The following is a 25,611-nucleotide window of genomic DNA, read 5'->3' on the forward strand; positions in this document are numbered from 1 at the left end:
GAACAAATTGCAATATCCTTCAAAACCAAGTAGGCTGGTTGCTAAGGCTGCACTGAAAATAGTAGGCTTTTTCAAGTTCCCTTCAAATTTATTTTTGTCAAATACTAAAAAAAAATGCTGGGTGGCAATAAAGTCATAACAAATAGCACATTTCTACCAGTTTCACAGTAAAAAAATATTTTGTGAGTTTTTGCAAAGAATTGTCCTCAGTGAGCACAATTTTTATGAAAAGGATCAGAAATAGATGTATTATTTTCAAGCAGAAGACTCTTGCAAAAGTGCTTTAAAATTAATAGTAAGCAGAAGTCAAATAGAAGAAAGAAATTAAAAGCAAACTCATTGCATTGATTGTAGTCCTCTCCTATTTTTTTGTTATGAATAGGTGAAATACTGTATTCTTTCTATAGCTGCTAGCGTAAAAATCTATGAAATGGTTATGTTTTATTCCCTTTTTGCAAATGCTGTTCTTTTTTTGCTTTGGACTCCTATGAAATCAGACTGTGAATTATAATAAGAGCAAGATGACAGAGCTCAACGTTTTCCAGCTACTTTTATTCTGCTTAAAGCATTTCTGTTGTCAGCTGGAGTAAAATTTACTGCCACGGAAAAGTCAAATGTGCTTTTCTAAAATTGAACATAACTTGCATATAAATGAGGCCACACCTGTGAAGGCGTCTCTCTTTTTATTTGTTGAAGTAGGGGTCAAACACCCGTTATGCATCACCACAAAAAATGGGGTGGAAATGGAGTGCCCCTTGTCACCCCTTTGTTCAGCAAGAAAAAAAAGAGAAGAAAGGAGGAAAGAAAGAAAGAAGAAACCCTCTGACTTGATAAAGAGAAATGCTTATACTCAGCATTCACAAATAATGCTAGTTACCCTAGCAACTGCCACATCACATGGGACTCGGTTCGCCTCCAGGCTCCACAGCATATTACAGAAACTTACTGGCTTTTGATCTTGAGAATCAGTTTACATTCACACAACGCAGGCACACGCACGCAGCAGCAGATGAGCACCCGTGCAAGGAGTGCATTTATATTTCTGAGTAATGCTTCACGTACTTTCTAATTTTACTACTTAGTTCTGAAAGCCTATCTGAGAGTTGATTACACAATTTGTTCACTCTGAATTTGAGATGAAGTTAGCACCATGTCAATGCACAGAAATATAGCACTAATTGAGATCATTAAGGAAAATCAAGAATTCCAAATAAACTATGGGAATAATACATGCAGGGCTCTTCCAGAGCACAAGTATATGAGTGTGCCACTTGGTCCAAAAGAATTTATCCATAAACCCATTTTTTCCCCAGATAGTTCCATTTAATTCCTGTGAGTAATAAAGATTTTATGGGATAAAATCAACAGCAGTTTTTCCATAACTTTTAAAAACCACTCCCTTTTATTTACAATTTTGCTGTAATTACACATACTGTACAGGATTCTTCATTTATACGGCAACAACTAAGACTACGCAGACATAATTTTACATCTATCTCCTCTACTCCTGCCCTGTAAAGCAAAATTTTTAAGATACTTAACCACATTAAGCAAAACAACTTTGAAAAACCTGCTTTTACTGATCTCCTTCCATCCATTTCCACATTTGTCTTAGTTTTCATTTGATACAGATGTATTGAAAGTACTTTGAAATCATTAACTTACATTAGCTTGTGTTCCACAGATCCATTCAACATTTTATAGCATATATATTGCTGATAAGAGAGTATGAAGTATCAGTCTCTCCCTTTGTCTAGATATAACCTAATTGCAAAATCTAATGAAACGGAAAGCAGAGCAACTGAAGAACTTTTGTAAAATTAATTTACAGTGGCACTCAACTTGAAACATTTGTAAAATCTGCCAACAGTTTAATGCAGTACATGACATGTCCAGGTTCAACACTGAAATTAAAGGAAATGGTGACAATGGTGAAACCCCCTATAATAAACTCACAAAACATTGAATACTTAATTTAAGTATTGATTTGAATAAATACAAAATATACCTCAACTTCATTTGGCTTTTTATTCAGTGCAATCCCACGCTTCAGTATTAATGCATTTTTTTCCTCTGTGTATTAAGGATAACAAAATTAATTTATTTCATGATACTGGAGAAAAATCTAGAGTAGGCTGCATTTACTTGCAGTCCAACACTAACCAAAATCCACTAGCATCCTTGCTATGAGTATAACAAGCTTTTCTGACCTGTCCTATAAACTGTTTCCAAATTATTTCTTCAGTGATTAAATATCAAAGCGAAACCAGCACTAAACCAGAAGAAAGACCACTTGGCAAAATAAGTTACTGTGTTCTGTGAAGATCTCTCACTCTAAAAATACATGCCTGTGCGCACACGCATGCTTCCAAAGAAAGCCCTCTCTTAACAAAATCGTTTCCTATTTCACATAATAAATAAACAGATAGTTCCAGCCTTTTGATGCTGGAGCAAAACATCCCAGTGTATGACCGAAGCAGCGGAGCCACCACAGTGCCTGTGGGGGATGAGCCAGAAGAGGAGACCTTTGCTCCCACAGTGCTGTGAGATGCCATGGGAGCCTGCAGCGCCCTGGCTGATGCTCCAGGATGCGTTTGGATGCCAAAATAACGAGACACTCATGGAGTACGTGGCAAAATAAAACAATTTTTGTCACCTGGCCAGCTGGATTTCATTCCTCTCTCTCCCTGACAGTCCCATGCGTGAGGATGAAGTAATAAAACCACGATGTGTCAAAGGCAAAGTTCTTTAAGGACATCAAAGCTAAAAGTCAAATGATGAATGAAGCGTCAGGCACTGCAGCTTGGCAACGCAGCAGCCAGGTGTAGCAGCTGACCATGTTTCTCAGAACTTGGGGTTCCTGACAATAACTACTGTTGCAAGGACGTGGACAGCTGGGTTGACCTGACAGCTTGCTGCTGCCAAAAACTCCCGCCTCCCCTTCCCAGCTCCTGGTAGCCTTCATCATTCTGCATTAGTTCTGGCTCTCTTCTTAGCTGATTTAAGCCAACAAAATCGCAGAAAATGTGCTATTTTTATCCCTGGATCTATTTTGTGTCACTATAGCAAGATAAAGCAGCTCATTGGTGATTAAGCAGCATGACAGCTTGCACAAAATGACTAGTGGAAACACATCAGAAGGGGCAGAGAGTTACAATTTTAATTCATGAGACATACTAACCCAAAATAAACACCACAACTCAATTTTCATAGCTTTGGTAGCATAGAACACCACAACTTTTGTGTTTTGACAGATTTCTTTCTAAGCAGATGTGTTTTAGAAAAAAAACCTTTTTGAATTATTAGAGTCAGCAAATCTGGTGCTGACTTTCATTTATAGGTATTCAGTCCAAATTTAAATTAGCACAGAATACACTATGAAGCAATATTTAACACAAGAAATAATCTTTAAAATGTAGCTGCCTCCCCACAGTAAGCAGAATGTGAACCTGGAAGTAATTATTGCATGAGAATTAGCCGGAAGAGACTATCTTATATCTCAAACTTAATCCTTAACTCTGTGCTGTAATAGTAGTTTTCATATACTAGGAACAGGAAGTTTTAGACCATGTGTGATGTGGAAGCGTGCTTCTAGCCATTTAGTATGCAAACTGCACTACCACGTACCAAACTCTTGGCTACACCCTGCTTTACATAAACATCAATCAGCATGATGATTCAAAGAAAACTATTTAAGTAAACCAGACCATGTGCAGTCCCTTCTTCAGTCTGTGGCTGCAGCTTGGGGCTTGAAAAAGATAGGAAACTTTTAATGAATTCCAATGTCTTGCTCAGGAAAATCTAAACCCTAACTCTCTGCACTGCTGTCTAAGCAAGCCCTAGCAACTGCAAGTTTTACAATTTTTATTATTGAAAGAAAATTCCTGTTTTAAGCAATAAAAACAGAGGTTTCGATTAAAAAACAAAACAAAAAAACCCCAAAAAACCAAATACTTCAAAATCTGTTTAATCAGAAGTTACGGATCTGATACAGATATTTCTGGATGATATATTAAGATCAGACTGGACATCATTGTAGTCTCTCACAGTCTAAAATCTTTCAGCCTGAGAATTGGGAAATGACACATATGTTCTTTAAAGTGCATTTTCTAGACTTTCCCAGAGCAACGACTGTCATTTCTCACATCTTTATAAAAGCCTTCTCCTTTTTAGGATCATCCAACTGATTTCTAGGTTTTGCGTGTTCTTTAGATACTGTGACAATCCAAAAAACCACACAATATTAATTTTCCAAAACCCACCCACAGACTTTGCTTTCAATCAGATATGTAAAAAAGCCTATGTTTACACTTAGCATCCAAGTCACATACACCCTTAATGGATAGCTACTGGAAAAGTTACTTGTTTCTAAGAAGTACAGTTGAGAGTGCCCAAATTTAACTCAAAGTTTTCAATAATAATTACTTTTGGACTGGTAACAGAACAAGATGAATTTCAGTACAAGAGAGAAACAATCTGATTGGGAAAGGAAGAAAGAGAAGAATATAGAAATTCAATCTTCACTAAAAAAGGTTTCACCAATCGAAGGTTCAAGCCAAAAATAAAACACATTTCAATCTGCAGGCATATCTTGAAAGACAATCAAGAACATTATAAACTATTATACATCACGGATCTGCTCTCAACAGGACTGCTTGAATTAAGATGTTTCATCCAGTGTGTGTAATAGTAATTATTAATGGCGCTCTCAAGAATATTTCCTGCATCTTCATCCATTACCATGGTTTGAGGCAGTAAGTGCAAATAAAACCTCAGGATGTTGAAAATAATTTGAGTTTTGTTGTTGTTAGGTCTCTTAAGTCTGACATGAGACAAAAGGTACAAGGATTTTTATTTGTCATTTTCCATCATAACCTCCAAAGGAGATAGCACCTGACATTAATAATTACCTCTTTCTTATAAATTGTTATTGTATTATTACAAGCATCCATAACGGTGACAACCAGATTTCTCAGTATGTGAGAACGGCCAAAATATAGCTCCTCTGGGCAACTAATTACTGAAAAGTATTTTCTACGCAAGTTTACTTTGGTTTCAAAAACCGCCTGGGAACAAATGGGGCTTCCTCTCATCTTCCACCACAAAGAAGATCTATATTCTGCATTTTGACCCAAGAGCAGCCACCAAGACCCAACCAGCTTCCAAAACCTTCCTCACTTTCCAAGGTCCACTTCTGCCTCCCATGCATTGATTATCTCTCCTCCAACCCTGTGGCATCTCACGTGCTTTAATAACCTCAGGTGCACAGCCTCATCAAAGCCTTTCTGAAAAGCCACTGGACAGTTGTATCTGTATCCTTTCTGACCACCCACAGTTTAGTCAGACAGGGTTTCCCTTTAGAGAAGCCATGCTGTCCCAACAGACCATGCTTTCGTGCGTGCTCAAGTCCCTCACGTGGTTCAACACTTGCACAGGTTTCCTTTAAATCAAGCTGAGTCCTCTGTCCTATCTGTTACCAAGAAGATGCTGGAGATGACTTGGTCAAGCAACAGTTATATAGACTAACACTACAAGCTTGCTGGCTGCAGACAGATATTTCTGCACCGCTTAGTTCTACTTTAACAGCTGCTGCCTGATCTGCGCACTTCTTAAATACATTCCCAATCAAGAGGTCAAAGGGCCACTGCAAGACAACATAAACCTGGCACCACCTCAGCTTTGATGGGCAGCCACCCACGTACTTCTGCTCTGAGCACAGTAACTTGTGCGCGGCTGGAACAGGGGAACATGCTTTTTTGGGAAATCTGAAAATGGGACAACAGTTCCCTTAGTAATCTGGTTTTGCAACCAATTGGTTGATTCTGCAAGTTAAGGAAAGAAATTCAATCAAATTTCTTTGGGCTGAGCTTTCACACAATTTTCTCCCATTTCCAAATTTAAGAGCCTTTTAAATATGCTCTATTTTCAATTATTTATAAGCCAATCATTCTTCATTGTTTCAATAACCTGCTTTTTGACCCCTCTGGTACAAAGAATTTCTTGTGTGCATGAGACTTTCCCCAACATCTTCAGCAGTAAAAACTGATACAAGGAATTCACTGAGTTTCTCTGTCACGGTCTCATCACCCGAGCACCCCTTCAACGCCTTTCCCTCATGTGATCTCACTGGTTCCTGAGATGACTTTCTGCTGTCAATGCGTCTAGAAGACTTTTCGCTACCACCTTTAGTTTCCTCAGCAAAGCAATTTTTCAAACCATCTTACACTCCTGTTTCCAGTTGACCAGTTCTTCACATAGTGGCTGCCTTTTTGTTTGCATGTGAGCAGGCTCTTCATTTCTTAACATCAACCATTCCCCTACGATAGCTACCCGAAGTCTTCTAACGAGTCAGACACAGTTTTATTGGATCACTTTGTTTGTAGGTCTCTTGCTTTTTGGACTGCCTCATTTTTACATAATTGAAATACATGCTGGCTTTCTACGGATAAATTCTGCACATGTGATTTATCTGTCCCCGTCTCTCCAATTACAATTATAAATTAATTGTACTGTGATTGTTACTACAGAGGTATCCCAGTAATAAGTCTTGAAGTAAGCCTTCAGTGTTGCCTGCGACCAAGTGCAGAAGACCATCTTCCCGTAAATCATCCAAGAATAGTTCTTTGAGAAAGCAGTTAACTACTAAGTCCAAAAAAAATCTGACTATATTTAGCACACATTCCAATACGGACTTTTTTCTTCAGCTGCAGTATTTAGTTATGGTTCATGTTAAGTAATGGTGATCACGGAACTAAAAAAGGCAGCCTTTTGGTTTTCCAGCTTCAGGATTAAGTTTGCTTTTGATAGTGGGCATTTAATCTTTCAGACAGTTTATAGCATCCTGGTGATGTCATCTTATCTGGATGATTAAGGACAGATTTAGTCTTCCAATCAGAGAAAACACTCAGTTTCAACAGGAGCTTTAATTGGAACGATTACTTGCTGCATTGAATTTCCCCCAGTGAACAGCATTGCTGACCTTCCTCTGCAGGAAATTCAAGCTTCTGCCAATTGGTCAGTCAGGATTACTAGTGTCACCCCAGATCAGGATTAAATATGGACTTCCCAGATCAAAGACACAAGAAAACTTCTCATTTGTGCCAGCAGAATACTGCAGATACCGATTCTTTTGGGGTTGTTTTCCTAAGTCGTCTTTAAAAGACACCTTGTGTATAACCTATTACTATCAGAAGTCATTGCCATCCCCTCTCTGGCTAATCACATATACAGTTACTTGGGTTTTTTCTGGCAGGATTTTTATAATTTAGTATTAAGCATTAACTACTGTCAGACTAAGGTTTCTGCCTGCTTCATTGCCAAATAAAAGCAAAATGCAACCAGCCCCCCCCAAATTATTTCCCCTGCGACAGGCAAGTCTCATCTGAGAATATTTTTCAAACACATAAGGCAAGTAAGATTTTTTCCTCTTGAAAATTGCCCACTTGAGACAATCTCTTCATTCCAAAAATGCCTTCCCTTCTGGCTGAAGTTCTCCTAAATTAATCAATGAAAACTCCACAAAATAGGAGATGGGGAAGCAGGCAGATGATTGAAGTTTGACATCAAAATAGAGTGTTACAGCTTTGTTCTTCTGAAATCCAGGTCTTCTACCATCAAAACCAATGGCCCATTGACTTGAAGGCTAAATTATACAAGTAGAGAACATGCCATCATTTACATGCATTTAAAAAAATTTCTTTTTTGATGGCATATAGAAAAGCTACCAATGACTGCAATAGCGATTTCAGTACTGATTAACTCAATACTTGGATTACTCTGCAGTTGGTGATATAAAGCACATATTACATTTCAAGAATATGTAAGAATAAGGAAGATTTTTTTCTCTAAGTTTTTTTTAGAACCTAGATCTAAGGAGACAGAGAGTCATATCAAGTGCATCACTGATCTTCCAAAACTGGAAGGTAGATAAAAATATTCAAATATTGTAAAAACAAGACTAACATTTTAATAATGGTTTAAATTGAATATTCAGATTTTCTCAGACAGTTTCTAACTTAGCCACATAATCAAGTACAACATGCGGCACCTTGAAAAATATAGCACAGGGACCTCAGTGAACGTCAATGAACTTTTCCTTTGATATTTTAGTGGCAGTTCAGGTGCCAATATCACCATTCAAGGGTGTAACTAATCTCAGTGGGAACAGCTCTTTGCTTCACCATCGACACCACTCCCTGCAAGACTTGGGCCTTCTCTGGAAGCCCAGACTGAGAAAGGCGGATTTGGTTTAATTTAATAAAGAATAAATTCAGGCCTTTAGCTTCATTTTTTTTCATCCCATTACAGTTCTGAACGTTCATTCTGCAAAGTCACCTTCCAAGATATAGCATCCTAAAATTCATACCTCTGAGTAGTTGTTACAAATGCCATAATTCACCGTGAAAATTCCTCACTTTTTATGCTCCTTTCCTTTCATAGTCAGACACTTAGTCTTTGAAGATGTTTTTAAGAGGGCTATTTCTAGTTCATGCTTATGGCTGCTGAAACACCCCAGGTACCACCAGACTACCTTGAGATGAAAGCATGTGGAAACTGATCTAGTTGATGATTTCATTCCTTAAGAAGGAAATCTTGAAGGTGCAGGAGCAGGCCTTCCCTACGGGTGTAGAGCACAAGTCTTATGAGGAGAGGCTGAAGGATCTGGGGTTGTTGAGCCTGGAGAAAAGGAGGCTGCGGGGAGACTTTATGATTCTCTACTGCTACCTGAAAGGAGGTTGTAGCAAGGTGGGGGTCAGTCTCTTCTCCCATGTAACAAGCGATAGGATGAGAAGAAACATCCTCTAATTGTGCCAGGGGAGATTTAGATTGGATATTAGGAAAAAAATTTTCCCTGAAAGTGTTGTCAAGCCCTGGAACAGGCTGCCCCAGGAAGTGGTTGAGTCGCCATCCCTGGAGGTATTTAAAAGATGTGTAGATGTGGCGCTTAGGGACATGGTTTAGTGGTGGGCTTGGCAGTGCTCGGTTAACAGTTGGACTCGATGATCTCAGAGGTCTTTTCCAACCAAATGATTCTATGATTCTGTGAGAACTGAGTAACCCAGCCTCCTAAAAACCCCTCTCAAATGTTATTTTTCATGAAACACTTGATCACCTCCAAAACCTGTCTGTCTCTCACAGAATTTACCAATTGGAACAGTCTTTACATCTTGTCCCACTTCTGTTCCTTGGAGTGATTAATGATTTTTTTTTTGCTGTGTTTGCAGTTCTACTTCAAAGTTATTAAATCAATAGGACTGCCAGCATTTACATGAGAGTTTATCTACCATTTTAACTGATACCCCCATCAGCATTTCTTCCTCTGATTTTTTCCAACAATCTCTTTACCAAAACAAATTCTGAACGAATATCAGCTGAACATTGAAATGCTGATAAAAATTAGAGAGAACTAAATTCTATAGAAAACACTAACATAGACGGATAGGTATAAATCTTGCATTCAGTCAGTTGCTTGGAGCTGTAGCCATTCATAGAATGGTTAGAAGGGACCTTAAAGACCACCTAGTTTCAAGCCCCTGCCCGGGGCAGGGACATCTCCCACTAGGCCAGGTTACTCAAAGCCTCATCCAACCTGGCCTTGAACACTTCCAGGAATGGGGCATTTCTGGATATCTTTCAATTTTCCTTCATAAAAATTGGAAGATGTTTGCCCCAATTAAAATAAAAAAACAAACAAATAAAAACCCATTAAATCGCTGATCTAAGGCAGAAAAAAATGAATCTTACATTTAATGCATTCTTCTCCCCACTCCACCTCATTCATCTAGCTTAAAATGTTGGTGCTCTGCCACCCAATGTTCCAGTGCACTATGATATTATCTCTCCCTCTGTAGTTTTATCCATTTGTAGACTATAGTTCACACCGTGAAGCTCTATGCTGCAATATTTCTGGCCTGAAATAGATTTCTAAAAGCATCTCAGTATCTAACACTTTTCTTCAATGTTTTTTGAGTTTCTGAAAAATAGGTTAATGTAAAGCACTACAGCAAATCATGGTTTGCTCCATTTTCCATAGGATTCAAGCTGTCAATGCTGTTCTTAAAGTTCTTGCATATTTTAGCACTCCTGTCTCCTTCACCTTCACAGAAAGAACAGGTCATCAGGAGATTCATCAGGCAAGCGCCTAGCAAAATGGCAAAATTAAATGGGGCAATAATCTTACCAGACATCATAGTTGGTATTTATACCAGAATACATAAAGAAGCTTGAAAATTTTCTTTTTTTTTTTTAACTGAAAATAATAATAAACACAATGGATGAAAGTTTTCTTCTTGCTCAGGCAGCTTCTTACACATCGTTTTGTCAAAGAACTATGAAATTGCACCATCTGCTTATTGTCACTGTGTAGGGCTGCAGAATATCAAGAAACACTTGTGTAGAGATTTGAGACCAGCACACCATCTCCTTCCATGTCTTTGCTTGTTTTGACACTGAAACCATACACCATTTCACTCTTCCTACTCTTGCAGCACTGCCCTTCTGAGGTTTTCCATTTATTTCTCCAGCCTTTCCCCCCAGTATCTTCTGGCGAGTTCTTTCTGCCCTACCACTCTTCACAGACATAAAAACACTGTGCAAAGCTCTCGTCCTTTGTCTTCCCCCTCTTTTCATTCCAGACCAATTCTTTGATAGGTCAGGTCAAGCATATGCAAGTTTAGACAACTGTCTCCTAAAAATGTATGGAACATGGACAGTTACTATCCTTCCCTTCCCTTTTGTTTTCATTGCAAATCAGCTGATTCTGGATTTTTCCCCACAGCCTGACAGTCATCTTTCCTCAACTCTCCTAATGGGGCTTCGACAGATCCCTCTGTAGCTTTGCCTTGATGTAATTCTCTACCGCCAAACTACTAACGCTAAGAGTAAGTTAAGGGGGATGCAAGACAGACTAGGTGTTGTAACATTAGGGTAACATTCCCTCCCTTGAGCCATCTCACAAAAATGCGAAAGATTAGGTTTAGCGCTTACACCACTGGAGCAGCAGCACCAACTCTCAACTACTGCCATCCAGAAGCAGCCAAACGCCACAACCAAAGGCAACTTCTGAGGGAGTAGCGTCATTAAGAACGACCCTTGTGTTATGTAGAGGAGGAAAGTAAAGTGGTTGTTGACTAATGGAAGTCATCACTCTGATACAAGGAAAAAAGGCTGAAGAATTGCTTGATAATGATTGCTGAGACAGAAGAGACTTGTATTTTTTTTTAATGACTCTGTGATGCTTTGTAGGTCAGCTACCAGCAACTCGTAATACCCTACACTCTCCCAGGCTGCATCCGTGGTTAAGAGTCAGAAAAAAACACCTACAAAAGCAGCTCACAGAAGGATTTATATGCTTAAGTACCATATATTTAACAATGATACCTAGTTTTTACAACATCAGAAGCAAGTACTGCAGGCAACTAGGGATCCCTCTTGCTCCTTTCAAAAAAGGAAATTTTCCATATTCTATAGACCTAAAGATACAGCTTGATCTTCCCTGAGTGCTTTTATGAAGGAATAAAGAGGAAAAAAAAGTATTTCACTAGCAAAGTCACTGGAGCAAAAAAACCATAATCCTGAAGGTTCTCAAGGACTTGGAAAGTTGGAATTAACCTCTGGCTAAAAAATATGGTGTGATATAGGCAAAAACAAAATAAAAAAAAAAAATCAATAATCCAAACATTTTTAAGTGCTCTTCTGAGGATCTATCAGACAGACAGTTTTGCCACTCTTACAGTGTTCAGTGTAATCAGCCATCACAGAAACTGATGTCTCAATTAATAGATCAAATCACTGAAAACCACTCATGCAAACAGAAAAGAAACTGTATTTGCCAAATGCTCAGACTACATGCAAAAAAATGGGCACTTTTACTGTTGTCTGCCAAGCTTTACATTGTGTTTAAAGTTGTTAGGCTTGTAATAAATCTACATTTTTCAGTTTTAGGTCTGCATTTTCCCTACAACAGCTTAACAACTTAGTCACACTTCTGTAATTAGTCTTCCTCAATTTATTCTAGTTTTATGGCTATATTCTCACTGAAGATAATTTTTTCTATTGTTTCTTTTTAGCACACATCCCTCTTTAAGATGAAGTTTAATGTTAATAACCACCCTCCCAAGCATCCAGAACATCAAAATTTTATTATCTTGGATAATTTGTTTCAGATTCTTTGGTACCATTGGAAAAGTTAGAAACAACAGTTATGTGATCCATTAACAATTCTTTGCTTAGTCTATATTACAGGTAGTATTTCCCTTACTACTACTACAAATATTCATGTGAACCATGAAACTTGACATTATCTTAGTATTCACTTTTTTAACTGAAACCTGTGTTTTACCGAATGAAAACATACTTTGAACTCACTTAGATTCTTTCAGACCAGTTTTGTGTTCTAGATAGCTTTTTCATTTCTTCAAAAGTAAATTATACAGCCTGACATCACCTACCTTTACTAATTGGGTGGTATTTCTGCAGATATTGTAGATTTTGGCAGGCTTTTTTACGCAGCTTATAGGCTTTCTGCTGTTCTCCTGTAATTCTTCTTAAAAATTATGCTTGTCCTCTTATTTGCACACAAAATAATTAAATTACTTCTGCTCCAAGTCCTGAACTACTGAGAACCTTTCTCAATGTCCAGACAGCAACATCTGCATTTTCCAGCAGTTTAAAAACAACCTTTCTCCTTCTTCCCAGCAGGAAAAAAACCCACCACATCCAGGAGAGCAGTTTTAGAAAATGCTAGGTTTGTCTGTTACTTATTTTGCAATACTGCCTAGTAGCCCTAGTCTGCAATTAACAACCCCCACTCCAGTAAACATGCTCAGCAAGAGAGAGAGCATCCCCCAAGGGAACCGAGTACAAGTCAGAGAAGGTAAAGGAAACCATAAGGTCAGTTAGGCACCCTCTACAGATGTAAATAAAAACTGTAACACAGCAGGACAGGACTAGTTATGAGTTCATACCTGAAATGAAGAAAAGAACAGTGAAATAGAGAATGGATTTCATACCAATCCTTTTTTGGTATATTTTTTAAAAAATGCCAGTGGTGTGCCTGAATTTAGGATCTGCCTCAATAACCCAGCTTAGACATTTGTACTTGATTCCAGATCTGCTGTTAATGTTGATTTCAGACCATTTGTTAATGTTATGACGCTGTATCATTTCTACCTTTGCTCTTTTAATCTTCTGGAAGACACCTAAAGTTGACAAGGAAACATTATTTTTTGATTTTTTTTTTCTTTTAATTTATTACAAGAACAGCAAGAACTCACTTTGAAAGGTCAGTACTGTTCACATTCAATTTCGTATTAGTAGTCTGAAGAACCTTCTCAACTTTGATTTTAATAGACTAGTTTAGTAGAAGACACTATAAGCAGCAAAAATAAGACAAGATCAAAAGACTTCATTTGGCTGAGATTATGCTTAATTTAGAGGTAAAATCAGGAACTCCTCACGGATATGAGTTCGCAGAAAGAATGTTACAAACCAAACTTGCAAAACACTGGTCCCTCGAATGAGGATACAGCATGAGAGCTCCAAGTCTATATGAGTTAAGCAAACAGCATAACCACATGTAAGCACTTTCACAAGCAAATCACCAAAGAGATAAAGCACTAACATACTTTTTATGTTTGAACTTGGCTAGATAGCCAACAACCTCTCTATTAGTGTAGCTATGCAATTATATCACAAGATGACACTAGAAACATGCACAAAATATTAATAATTGCATGGCCCATTTCCTGAAACAAAGTAACAAACCTAAGCACCTATTTCACAGAAGTCCAAGACCCTGCTTTAAAGTTGTTTTTAAAGTGATCCCTGGTCTGAAGTTGTATTTTTTAAATGTCCTCTTTCCTACACAGCAAAAGACTCCACAACAAGAAGTGCTGACACCACCCTTTTTATTTTTCAGCCAGAAATACAGTTTCATAGGGTACGTCAATAAACAGTGGTGTTTATTCCTTAAACAAAACCCCCATCTCTTTGGCATCTGACCATTTCCTGTTTTTCAAACTAGAGACTATATAGGAAGATTTTACTTTCAAGATCATTGTTCAATACATTAAATTTACACAGGTGTAGTTAACTTTTGAAAATACACATTGGTTTGTTCCAAAGATTCTAATAAACCTAAAAGAGACAACCAAACTAGCAAAATGCAGACTACTGGGCCGACTTAATTTAAAACTGTGGAAGTTGACAGAATGAGAACTCCTCTTCATGTTCCACAGTGCATGCGCTAACTAGTGCTTCCTATTCATTCTGCATGATAAACAAACAATCAAAATCTTAATTCTACCAGAAACAACTGATCAAATAATTTATGTTTCAAAACAACGTGATCTGATTTTTAACTTCTCCTGCAGAGGCCATCAGCCAAACCCAAGCTGCACTCTTGACTCAGCAGAAGAATGCACTGAAAACTACTTTTCATTTTTAAACATAAGTTACTAAAATGTTTTCAATACATCCAGGAATACAGCTGTCAAAACTGCATTTGATGTCACATTTGGATAAAAAATTCTTCAGTAACAAAAGTAAGCCAGTGTATTCAATCTACTCTGTTGAATAATCCAGGATCATCTCTTCAACGCTGACACAGAAATACTTAAAAAAAAAATAAATCAGCCTTCCAGATCTCAAGGGTCCAGTGCTTCAAACCAAGTGAATTTCCAAAACAATACTGGAGTCGTTTGACACCTTCCTATGCTATACATCATACATAATTCATGAATTAAAATCAAAAACATTGACATACCAATGCAGACATTCTAGTCTACTTACTGGCACCTGCAGTGAATCCTTGTTTGCGTGTCAAGACAACGTTAAAAATAAATCCCACTAAAAAAAAAAAAAATCTTCACTCCCCAAAAGTTTTGGTTTTAATAACCCAAATACTTATCCTGACCAAGTTTTATAGAACAGAGGAGGCAAAGCAATTACTTCCATGCAGAAACTAAAAAAATAATTTAATAGGATTCAAGTAGTAAAGGTTTGTTTTGAGTGAATCTCACCCTCATCACCAGTGCAAGCACAGTTTGAAAATCTTTGAACTGGATTGTTTAAATAGCCAGTGATCCAATTTAGCCAAGCTCACTTCCCTCTCCATGATGTAAAAAAAAAAAATACATACATTTTACTGTAGAGTACCAAAACAAAAAGCAAACCCAAAAAACCTCCTAAACTTGAATACTTATCCAAGAGCAGTTTCTAACATCAAGCCAAAATTAGCAACAACCAAGCAGACATCACCAATTTTTCAATGTGAAAATGCTGTAAATCTAGATCTAACTGTACAAAAAAAATAATCCCAAACCCCAAAATCAAATGCTTTTTTTTTTTTGTTAAAAGGTGTCCAAAGAAATATCCACCAGTTGCAGCCAAATTTGCATCAGAAGCTGCTTGCTCAGGAAAGCTTTCTCCCTCCACGTATTTGTAACACGTTGCATTGCCAAGATTCTATTCAAATAAATTACTTTCTGATAACATTTAGCTGATACAACCACCTACAATGTGGACAGCCATGTACACAGTACAACAGTGGATTTTTGCAGCAGCAGAGAAATAATCAGAAATTGGTTCTAAATTTGAGATGATAATTCATGTATTATTTCTTGCAAACATACGGTCCCCTCTGAGGGTAAGGTGTTGGAGCTGGTATTGTAGCACTTCTGTGTCAGCAGGTTCCTTAATGCTCATTTTGTCTAAATTGAGGTAGTCCAGGGATTTTGAATGAGCCCTTTTACCTTTTAAAAGGCAAAGAGGCAGGGGACCATGAAGTGCCTTGTAAGGTTCATACGGTAAAGCCTTAGTGCATTTATCCCCTGAGCTGGGCATCCGTCTCCTCCTCCTTCCATTTACTGCTGGGATCTCATATGGCTGATAGTACCTACTTCTAGTTTTGTACAAACGGGAGGAACGTGTAAGTCCTGAATCAAGCTGCTTGGAGCGCAAGTTTGGCCCAGATTCCCCTTTATTTTCTTCACTTCCTGTACACTTCTGGGCTAATTTTAGCAGCTCCTCTCCAGTCGTGAAGCCAACCAGGTAGTTAGAATCCATGTGAAGGATCTGATAGCCCGCAACAGTCCGTCGCATTGGTGAGCAGGGGGTACTGGAACAGCGGGGCTTCTCTGCTTCCATCCTGCCCGCAGGACTCACCTCCGCAAGAGGCACAGGGAGGGTGGATAGGGTAGTTCTGGACTCTCCATTGATGTCAACTTCCATTTTAAACACAATGCTATCCTCCTAAAAATAAAACAGAGCTTGATCAGAAATAGAGCCTTTATGCAACACGAGGAGCTGAGAGACAATTGCAGAAATGAGCTTTCGTATCACCCAGAAGTCATGACCAGTACTTCTCTATTCAGCCTTGTCTTATGCCCTACAAGGTGTCGCATAGCAAAATGATCGCCAACACCTGCCTTTTAAAATTATCTTGGGTGTTTTTTTAATAAAAGATATCATAAATATACTCCTGGTATTCTTAAATGTTAAAAACATTCTTGAGTAATATTGTACATAAAAAAGAAGTATCTTTCCAGTCCATTTTTTCATCCTTTTAGACTCCATTTGATTCCTTATAGCCCCTTGCCTCTGAGGCCATCTACATCCATTAGCACATCCACAGCAACTTCTCCCACATTCAGCTGTGTATTGGACAATAATCTCAGTAAACACAGCTTTTAAACAAACGTGTCTAGCAGCTACTACCTTAGTCGGGCATGACCACAGACCAGACCTGATCTACTGAGTGTACTGCAATGCCTCCCTCTTCCAGATGTGAAGACAGCTTGCTTTAGCTTCAAAAAAAGGCATCCTGGCTGTTCAACAGCCCTGTTTATAGGTCATCAGCAATCCGCCCCCCACCCCCACAAAAAAAATTATCTTATTCACCATCAACCAAATAAACTCACGCTGTTTTATCCTAATGTATTTCTAACAAAGGAAATGGTACACTAGCATTTAATAAATATAGCATAAAATTCTTATACGCATCTTAGGAATAACCAATATTCTGAGTCCTATGGTTTTTATTTGTTTTACTATTTCTTCTGGAAATAGACTATTTTGCCCTGATCTTTATTCCCTCACAACTGTTCCAAATACATCATTTGGTGCCTTTACAGATACAACTATCCGCCACAAGCCATTACCACCTCTAACATGGAAAGATAAGGTCAATATCACAGCAAGTATACACCAGTGGATGCTAGAACACAAAGAAGGCTTAATTATTTTCACTTCTTTGTTTTCAGCACCAGCTACACCATTTCAGTGACACAACTACTTCACAAAACAGAAAGGTCACATTTGTTTCCAAATTCATGTCAGTCTTCATCATCAGCCTCACCTCTGCTCTAAACAGTAGCTAGTGACTCTCTAGCCAACACAGTCCACAACAAATTCAGCATAGCTTTGTAATGTTTAAAAGCAATGAGACTCTAAAGAAGAAAGGAAAGTTAGTATGCAAATGTCGAGCAGGAACGCAATTCTGAACTTCATTACAGGGGACCGTAAACCACATTCAGTAATGTTTCACAGATGAGACTGACTTAAAACATGCTATTATCTGTTTGCAAATGTCTAAAGCTGCTCCTTGCTGCCATTCTGAAGCTTAGGAGGTCACAGGCTGAGTAGCAAAGATGCAACAAACACGGAAATACTTTATTCAAACTTCTGCAACTAGATACTCCGCCAAATCCCATCAATATCAACCTCTATTCATCTTAAAATACAAGTGAAAGCTGTGTGCAAATCTCATTTGCAAAAGAAAATAATCTAGCCTCATGCAAAATTTAAGCCTACCTTGTTTGTGTTCATGGACTGGGAAGGATGGCAAGTAATGTTCCCATCTCTGCCTCCCTGCTTAGTCTCAAACCAGCCTCTTGCTCCCTGTGCTAATAAACCAGGAGTAAACAAAATCCCCACTGTTTTGATGAAGAGGATTTTATTTGTCATTGATAGACACCTATTACGAAGAGACTATTACTAATGTTCCTTTAGTCTTAAACATCCTTTTTCAGTTCTCACAATCATAGTCTACTTAGGATTCTTCATTACCAGTTTTAAGTTTTGCATAGCATCGCTTTTACAGATACACAGATACACTTCATCCAGTCAGCTTTTAAGCATTTTGAATTTAACAATATAGGTAAGATAGCAAAAGCTAAATAAAGAATTAAAATACTGAAGGAAATGAAACGCTGAAATTTTTCACCGAAAAAAATTCCACATAAAACTCAAGAACATTGCCCATTATATTTAATTGACTCTGAAATATATTTATGCAGTCAATTAAAACTTTCAGAAGAGCAGAAGCAGTTGTTTTTTACTTTAGCACCACATCTAGCAGTGAGACAATAAGCATGGTGAGGTTCCAGCCACTGAGTTAAAGACATGCATGACAAATTCCTTAAGTAGAAATTAATAGTCCCTGCACCATCAAGAACCATGGTTACTAGGGGCATAGCACAGAAAAATTTTGCATTACAACTTTTAACTACCCTGTGGTTTTAGCCAAGAAACCTAAATATTTACCTGTTCCTGTTCTTTTAATTCCAAATTTTTACCCTGCAGTTCAGAAATCTTTCCAGTAATCTCCTAGAAAGACTCAACCCATTCTGCTAAAAAGCTGAAATGATGTTAGAAAAAGTACAAGTATGTGCTAGAAAAAGTATAAACAAAGTAGTCATGCAGCAAGGTTAGAAATTAATCATATTATCTAGTCACATATAAACAGCAACAACAAAAAACCCCACACTAAAACCAACAACCACTTGCCACAGCAATATGTGCCCTCAGGAAAAGAAGGGAGGAAAAGATGTCTTCATGCACTTTTTGAGTTTAAAAAGCCTTCAGAACTTGAAAGCAACACAAAGGCTCTTCTCAGAACACAGCTTTCAAAATTAATTTACTTCTGTTTGAAGCATGGGTGTTTGCCCTGGTAACAAAAAGCAATGAATTTTGAACAGCAACTGCAAGCAGGAGAGAAGGAGGCAGGGGCCCACTGCCAAACAATTACCCCTCACTGGCGAAAAACAGTACAAAGGAAAATCAGAGAAGAGAAGCCTTCAAGCCAGCAACTCCAGCCTAGTACTTCAGCCTGAAACTGCAGAGCTTCCATTTCTGTGCTGCAGTGTGAAGAACAGCCCTAAAACCAAGAAATCCGACAGACACTCGAAAGCAACAGTAGCATCTGAAACTGGTGCCATAAACATGAGAAGCTCAAGGGAACAGCACTGCTAGCTGGTGAGAGGAATGACTGGCCAGCTCCACAGGCAGAGGTCCAAAACTCAGCATGTTTCAGTGTTCAGCTGTTCTTTCCCAAGACTTTTAATGTGAGTTAGTCAAGCTGCCATATGGCTTCAACATGCTGTGTCTCCTTATCTGGTAAAAAAAGATAGAGAAACATAATTTAGATGACTTCTATAAAAGAAAATAATTTGAGAAACTCACAGTATCTGTGAGTGTAGATATCATTACCTACAAACAGCTGCGTTGTCTTCTTGCTTCTTAAAGAGAATGACACCAGAGTGATGCCAATTCAAGACAATTTATAATTAAAGATTTACTACAGAATCAAAACAAGGAAAAGTTGTGATTCTTGTTAAGAGGGTATATCCTTTTTTTTTTTTTGCTGCTGCTTCACAGATTTAAAAAGTATGGAAAATTACTGAAAATAACAGTTACCAAGAGGATTCACTTGACCAATACACGTCAGAAGTGCTTCCAGAATACAATTCACTCCATTAAGATTTTACAAGATTTTATAGATCCTCTTTATGTTATAAAGCAGGCTCTGCATACAAATTAATTTGACCCAATCCAGTTAAATATTGAGAAAATTGTCTAAAACACAGAGAAGAAGAATAATGAATAGAAATACTAGGTTAACTACTATAAATTGTTGTATTACCTCAAAGAATACATTAATATGCTTGGGATAGTTCTTCAAGGGTAAAAACATCAAAACCTCCAGTTTGCAAATATAAAAGCTTGCAAATTACTGTGTCTTTCTTGAAGGTGTTAGATACTGCTCAAAGATTAACAAGAGACAAATAAAAAACAGATATGTATGACACAATGATGTCTAACATCACACCATGCCAATATATACACTGTAAATCATTCGTTGTTGCAATGACCTCTCCCATACTCTCTTACTAGACCCAATGACATCTTCTCACTTGCTGGTTTTTTTTTTTTTTACCCCGATCATTTGTTATTTTTTGTTAAATGTTATTACTTACTGTCTTTCTAAGGAGAGAAATGTAGGTGACTGAAAAAATATCAACTTTAATTACTCAATATTTAAAGAAGATAAAGAAAGATGAAGAGGGGTTTCCCTTGACACTCCTATGCTTTGTAGAAAGTCTGCATTATTTTGAAGTCACCACAGTCAGTTGCTCTCAGCAAAAGAACTGGTTCTCTGTAAATTGGTATTGCCATTACTTATCTTCTATACGAGAATACGAAATTATTTGAAAAGTTGCCCTTTCTCTAAGAGAAGCATTAAATGCCTGTCCATCCAACTACTGATTTTGTTGTTGTTGGTTTTTTTTTTTTTTTTTAAGAACAGGTGATTTTTTTTCTAGATGCCAACCCTGCAGGTAGTATTATTTGTTAAGAAATACAAAGATCTGTCTCATTGGTAAAATGCTCATAATTGCAATACGCAGATAGCAGAATGGAAAGATGGCAATAGACTCAGTGATACCAACTCTGCAAAACAGTCAAACACATTGGATGGAGATATCACACCAGTTTTGACACTTCCCCTTCTCTGTCCTGCCATTAACTAATATACACAATGCACTTAAAAGACATTATGTTTGTCAATCAAACATCAGAAGTATGGTGACCCAGCACATGTGAAGCACGTGTGAAGCCAGCACACATTTTCAAGTATTTTAATCGTCTCTGATGGTGAAGGGAAAAAATAAGGTCTACATCTTTCCCCTTGTAATCTGAAAAGAAAAATTCACATACATATAGTATGTGTTCTTGGAAACCCCATCTTGTTTCTCTGCCACTGAAAGATGCTGGTGGAGTGATGTACTTGTAGAGCAAAGTTTTCTAGAAATAATTACTTCCAATCTGCAACTAAAACGAGATAAATACTTATCTGAAAGGGAAAAATCAAGATAAAATTCAGCTATGTAGAAGTATCCACAAAGGTGACACATTTCTTTTTATAGAGCTGGGGCATACTTTTGAGATGTATGCAGCTTGTAGGTTCTTCCACTGCAAGCTGGTGATACTGCTGCAAGTACTGCCAGAACCAGATGGTTGCTTTTAGCCATGCTCTTTACCTTCAGCTGAAGAGACTTAGACTAATGTTGATCATCATGCTCTTGAAGGTCCCCTATTATATTTGTGTTACGTTTTACAGACTGACACCACATTTATAGAGACAGGAAAGGGGGATTAAAAAAAATAAATTAAAAATCACTGAGAACATGAGAACAGTGCCAATAAACTACACACATTCTTCACCAGCTCTTGCTGTTCCTTAGGAGAAATTCCAAACCACTCTACGCTAATGGAAAAGAGAATGGAGGTAATGTTTAATTGTGGCACCACATTCGACAACATTCAGATGGAGTAAGAACAAAGTTTAGCACAGACTTTCTATCAAAATTACATGCAAGAAAATGAAATTGTATATAAAGACTATGTTAAGCCTTAAGAAAACAGATGAACGGATATTGCTGAATTAATAAAACCAGTGCAATAACTTCAGGATGTGATGCAAAACAACAGTCCACAAAACAACCAGTAAAAACAAAAACTACAGAATAGTGTTTGGGGGGGGGGGGGGGGCAGGAAGTTCATGTCAACAGGTGACTCTTCAGCAATCCAGTATACTGGACAATAAATATCACATGGTTTATACAGAACAAAGAATTATTAAATGTTTTGCAAAAGAAGATTAAATCAATTTCTAATAATATGTCCCTACTGCAAGGAGCAAGAACTATTTAACTAGTTTGTTAATTCTTGTTATTAACGCAGCTTTAAACAGACAATTATGATGCAGGAAACCACCTTTTAAAAACGAAGAGGATCACAAATGAATTACTAAGGAACTACAAGCGGCAACTCCAGCGACTAGCACAGACCAGATCAGCATGACAGAGCATACAATTTACACAGAAAAAGACACAGATGGAATTTCAAGAGTCGGTCCAGGCTAATGAATTTTGTATAAGCAGACTTAGCAAGCAAGGAAACTTAAAGAAAATGGTGGGAAAGAAGGCCATTTAACTTCTAACATCTCTTCGGCAACAATGTTAGATGTGAGTGTCTAACAGAGGGTAACTTTTCTGAAATATTTACAGTCCTTTAAATAAACAATGCTAATTCCTTGATGGATGGAATCACAGATGAACATTTTCCCCTCGCTCCATCAGTAAGCTGATGCTCCTGGCCAGCATAAAGATAGCTATTTACCAACATTACCCATCAAAAGATGAAACAGCTAGACATAAAAAAGCTGATGCATGTTGTAAACCAAACCATTTTTATTCCATAGTTAGTTAGTAAGTTAAAAAGAATGTTTTCTTTACAATTGCATTTTATTTCTTTGTGGTTTTGATTTTCATTCACCAAGCAAAATCTAAGTTTCATTTTCAAAGTTCTCTTCTTTCCAGTTTCAGGCTGGACCACTTGGAAAAAAACAACAAAAAATCCCCACACCACAACCTGACTTGTAAACAAAAATTAATTTGTCCTTTTAAAAATAAAGTGGGGAAAAAAAAGCAGGGTTTTTAAAGTATTACAGATTTCACTGACTAAATACTGATTTTTGTCATTAAAAACCAAAACGCTAATGGGAATAAGGGTCTCCATTGCTTTTGTGTCAGACAAGACATGCATGCTTGGTAGTATCCGATATTGCCACGTCTGAAAATACAGCTCTGCAGATATTATTTTCAAACTACCAACGTAAACAATATTATATTCAGCCTTTGACTAGGAACAGCTATTCAAAGAAAGATACAAGTTAAAACTAAGACCTACTCAAAGATATCAGGAAAAATATGTTTAATCAATGTAATTTAGGTTTTTGGGTTTTCCTTTTTAACTGAAGCACTTCAAATGACTAGTTTTTTGTCTTGACTTGATGCAATCTGCAGCAGCTATTTAAGTGTTTGTTGGAAAGGTGTCTCATTCACTTATACCATCCACAAATGCTAAAGGTCAGTTCCTCAAGCTTACTACAGTTACGTATATAATGGCTTTAAAGTTTTGTTCTCTGCCTCCTTCTCAAATGCTCCTTCCCATACTTAGATGCTACCTGAAAATGCAGGTGCAAGTGTAATGCAAATATGGAATAAGAATTAGTAAAAGCCCAACAGCACAGGTAGGCACAGTAAATTTGTATTAAACTTAACAACTACTGCAAACAGAAAATCCTGTCCTGGAATACTCAGTTCATCTGACCTTACCACAACAAACTGCATTTGCATATGATTATGCATGCCTCGTGGTCAAGCCTGCAGCATAAGGCTGGTCAAAGAAGAGATTATAAAAAAAGCCATGCTATAATGTTGATGCTGTTACGCAAGAACTTAGTATCAGTGATAACACCAAGCCATTGCCTCACTTCCCTCGTTTCAAAGTCACAGTGAGAACCACCCTCCTCTGTCTTCATTATTCTAACAAGCATTCTTCCTCAAGGGGCAGGGTGTGTGTGTGTGTGTGTGTGTGTGTGTAAAAAAGTAAAGGAACACCACTATGTAAAGCAGAATATGGTTCAAAATACACCCACGGCAGCAGGGTGATGGGAGGAGAAGCTTTCAGTAGGGGAGATGACTGGGAAAAAGTAGGAAGGAGAATCAGTGCTGCACACTTCTACTCCCCGTGGCAAACCAAAGCATCAGTTCTGCAGTCCTCTCTACACCCCTCTTGGAAATGCTCCAAAGATTCTTACTGTATTTAGGATGAGCTGTGTCAGAAGTTGGCCAGCTACTGGTACAAGCGAGCAGCAAGTCCTTCACCCCATCACAGACCGTCTCCATCGCTCCCACCAAGATCTATGTAACTGCAGGCTTCTGCCATCTGTTCATTTCCACGTACAGCTATGCAAGCATGTATGTATGTACAGTGACATACTGCCCCGCTCTACACAGCACGCTAACAAGCAAAGACATGTTCACAGAAAACACCTACTTGTGCACATCATTTGCTATTTTCTTTATAATAGGTACATACACACTCGCACCAGCTAAAGCCCCTGTGTAAAACAGCATATAACTAACTTATATATAAAGAAATTAAGACCTGAGATGGTATTCCTACATATATGTAGACCACTGAGCACCTCAACTGTTCAGAGACACTCCCCCAATATCTTATGCAAGACAGAATTGGCAAAACACACCTGCCAACAAACCAAAGCAGCTTAGCAAGCTTCATGCTCTGTGAAGTGTGCTAGAGTGCACAAATGCAGTCAATGAGTACCACGGACGGTACAGTCAACACTTAAACAGAGCTTTGAGCCACTGTTTACCCTTCACTAAGCAAGATTCATTACAGAGAAATATGAAGTTACCCACAGAAAGCTGGGCACTAGTGTACTTTGGTACTATCAGACTGAATAGTAAGGTCACATTCAGGTTTAGCACTGGCCTAAGAGTATGAAGAATGGTACGGGGCCTGCTCGTGGTGGCAAGCTGCACCTGAAGAGAGCTATAAATGGTTATGAACATGGTGCGGGTGCTAACACATGAACTCGTGGCTTTTCCGCCGTTTACCAGCGGTTGGCACAGAAAGGGCACCCGAGCGGCCTCGCTGCAGGCCCGGTATGACAATTCCCGGGGACTCCTTCCCCAGGCGGGTACCGGCACCGACACGCCCGTCTCGTCCCAGCCCAGCCGCCCGCTCCCCGAAGGCTCGCTCTGCGCCGCCCGCTCCCCCGCGCCACATCCCTCAGCCACCGCTTGGGAAAGCCCAGCGGCCGCGGTCCGGGGAGCGCAGGGGCCTGCGGGGAGCGCGGGGCCCGCCGCTCAGCTCGCGGAAGGGGCGGGCGGGGGACAAGCGCCAGGAGCTCCGTGCTGCGGGGGATAAAGCCCGCCTTCCGGCTCCGGGTCCGGGTCCCGCCGCCACACGGCCCTCAGCACCGCTGGGAAGGCGCAAAGGCGTCACCGCCGCCCGCGGCAGGGCCGGGCCGCGCCGCGCCCAGCGGTCCCCCGTGACTCCCGGCCCCGGTATGGCTGCGGCTCTCGGTGACTCCCAGCCCTGGCATCGCCGCGGCCCGCGCCCGGCCCCTACCAACAACGCCGACCGCCCTCGGCCCCACCGGGCGTCGGCCCAGATCCATCCCCCCCCGCCGGCCCTACGGTCCCTCCCTGGGCCCACCCGCCGCCCCTCCGCTGGCACCCCCTCCATGAGGCACGGGTCGGGCCCAAGGCCGCCGAGGCGCCACACGGATGGCTGCGCGGAGCGGTGCCATCCCCGCCTCCTACCTACGGTCCAGGGCGGCGGGGCCCGGGCCCGGCACGGAAGGAGCAGCGAAGCACCGAGTGCGGCGCGCACCGCTTCTAGCAACCCGGCCCGGCCTGGCCCGGCCCGCCCCGCGCGGCGGGGCTGAGGGCGGGGCGC

At 39.3% G+C, this 25,611-nt stretch overlaps 1 protein-coding gene across 5 annotated transcripts; it reads right to left on the reverse strand.

Moving 5' to 3' along the window:
* Window positions 1-775: 775 nt before the first annotated feature.
* On the reverse strand, window positions 776-25,611 carry MACIR (macrophage immunometabolism regulator). Of its 5 annotated transcripts, none has more exons than XM_054185005.1 (3): window positions 25,476-25,584; window positions 19,028-19,392; window positions 776-16,251 (listed from the first exon to the last, which is right to left on the reverse strand). In XM_054185005.1, exon 3 carries the CDS (start codon window positions 16,228-16,230, stop codon window positions 15,607-15,609), a length of 624 nt encoding a protein of 207 aa, XP_054040980.1. In that variant the 5' UTR covers window positions 16,231-16,251; window positions 19,028-19,392; window positions 25,476-25,584; the 3' UTR covers window positions 776-15,606. The 5 variants fall into 5 exon arrangements, with proteins under 5 accessions (XP_054040980.1, XP_054040976.1, XP_054040977.1 ...); XM_054185001.1 differs by having other exon boundaries at window positions 17,812-19,392; XM_054185002.1 differs by lacking the exon at window positions 25,476-25,584 and adding an exon at window positions 19,922-25,329 and having other exon boundaries at window positions 17,812-19,392.

This window comes from Rissa tridactyla, chromosome Z (genome assembly GCF_028500815.1).
Source record: "Rissa tridactyla isolate bRisTri1 chromosome Z, bRisTri1.patW.cur.20221130, whole genome shotgun sequence".
In the NCBI taxonomy this organism is placed as follows: Eukaryota; Metazoa; Chordata; class Aves; order Charadriiformes; family Laridae; genus Rissa; species Rissa tridactyla.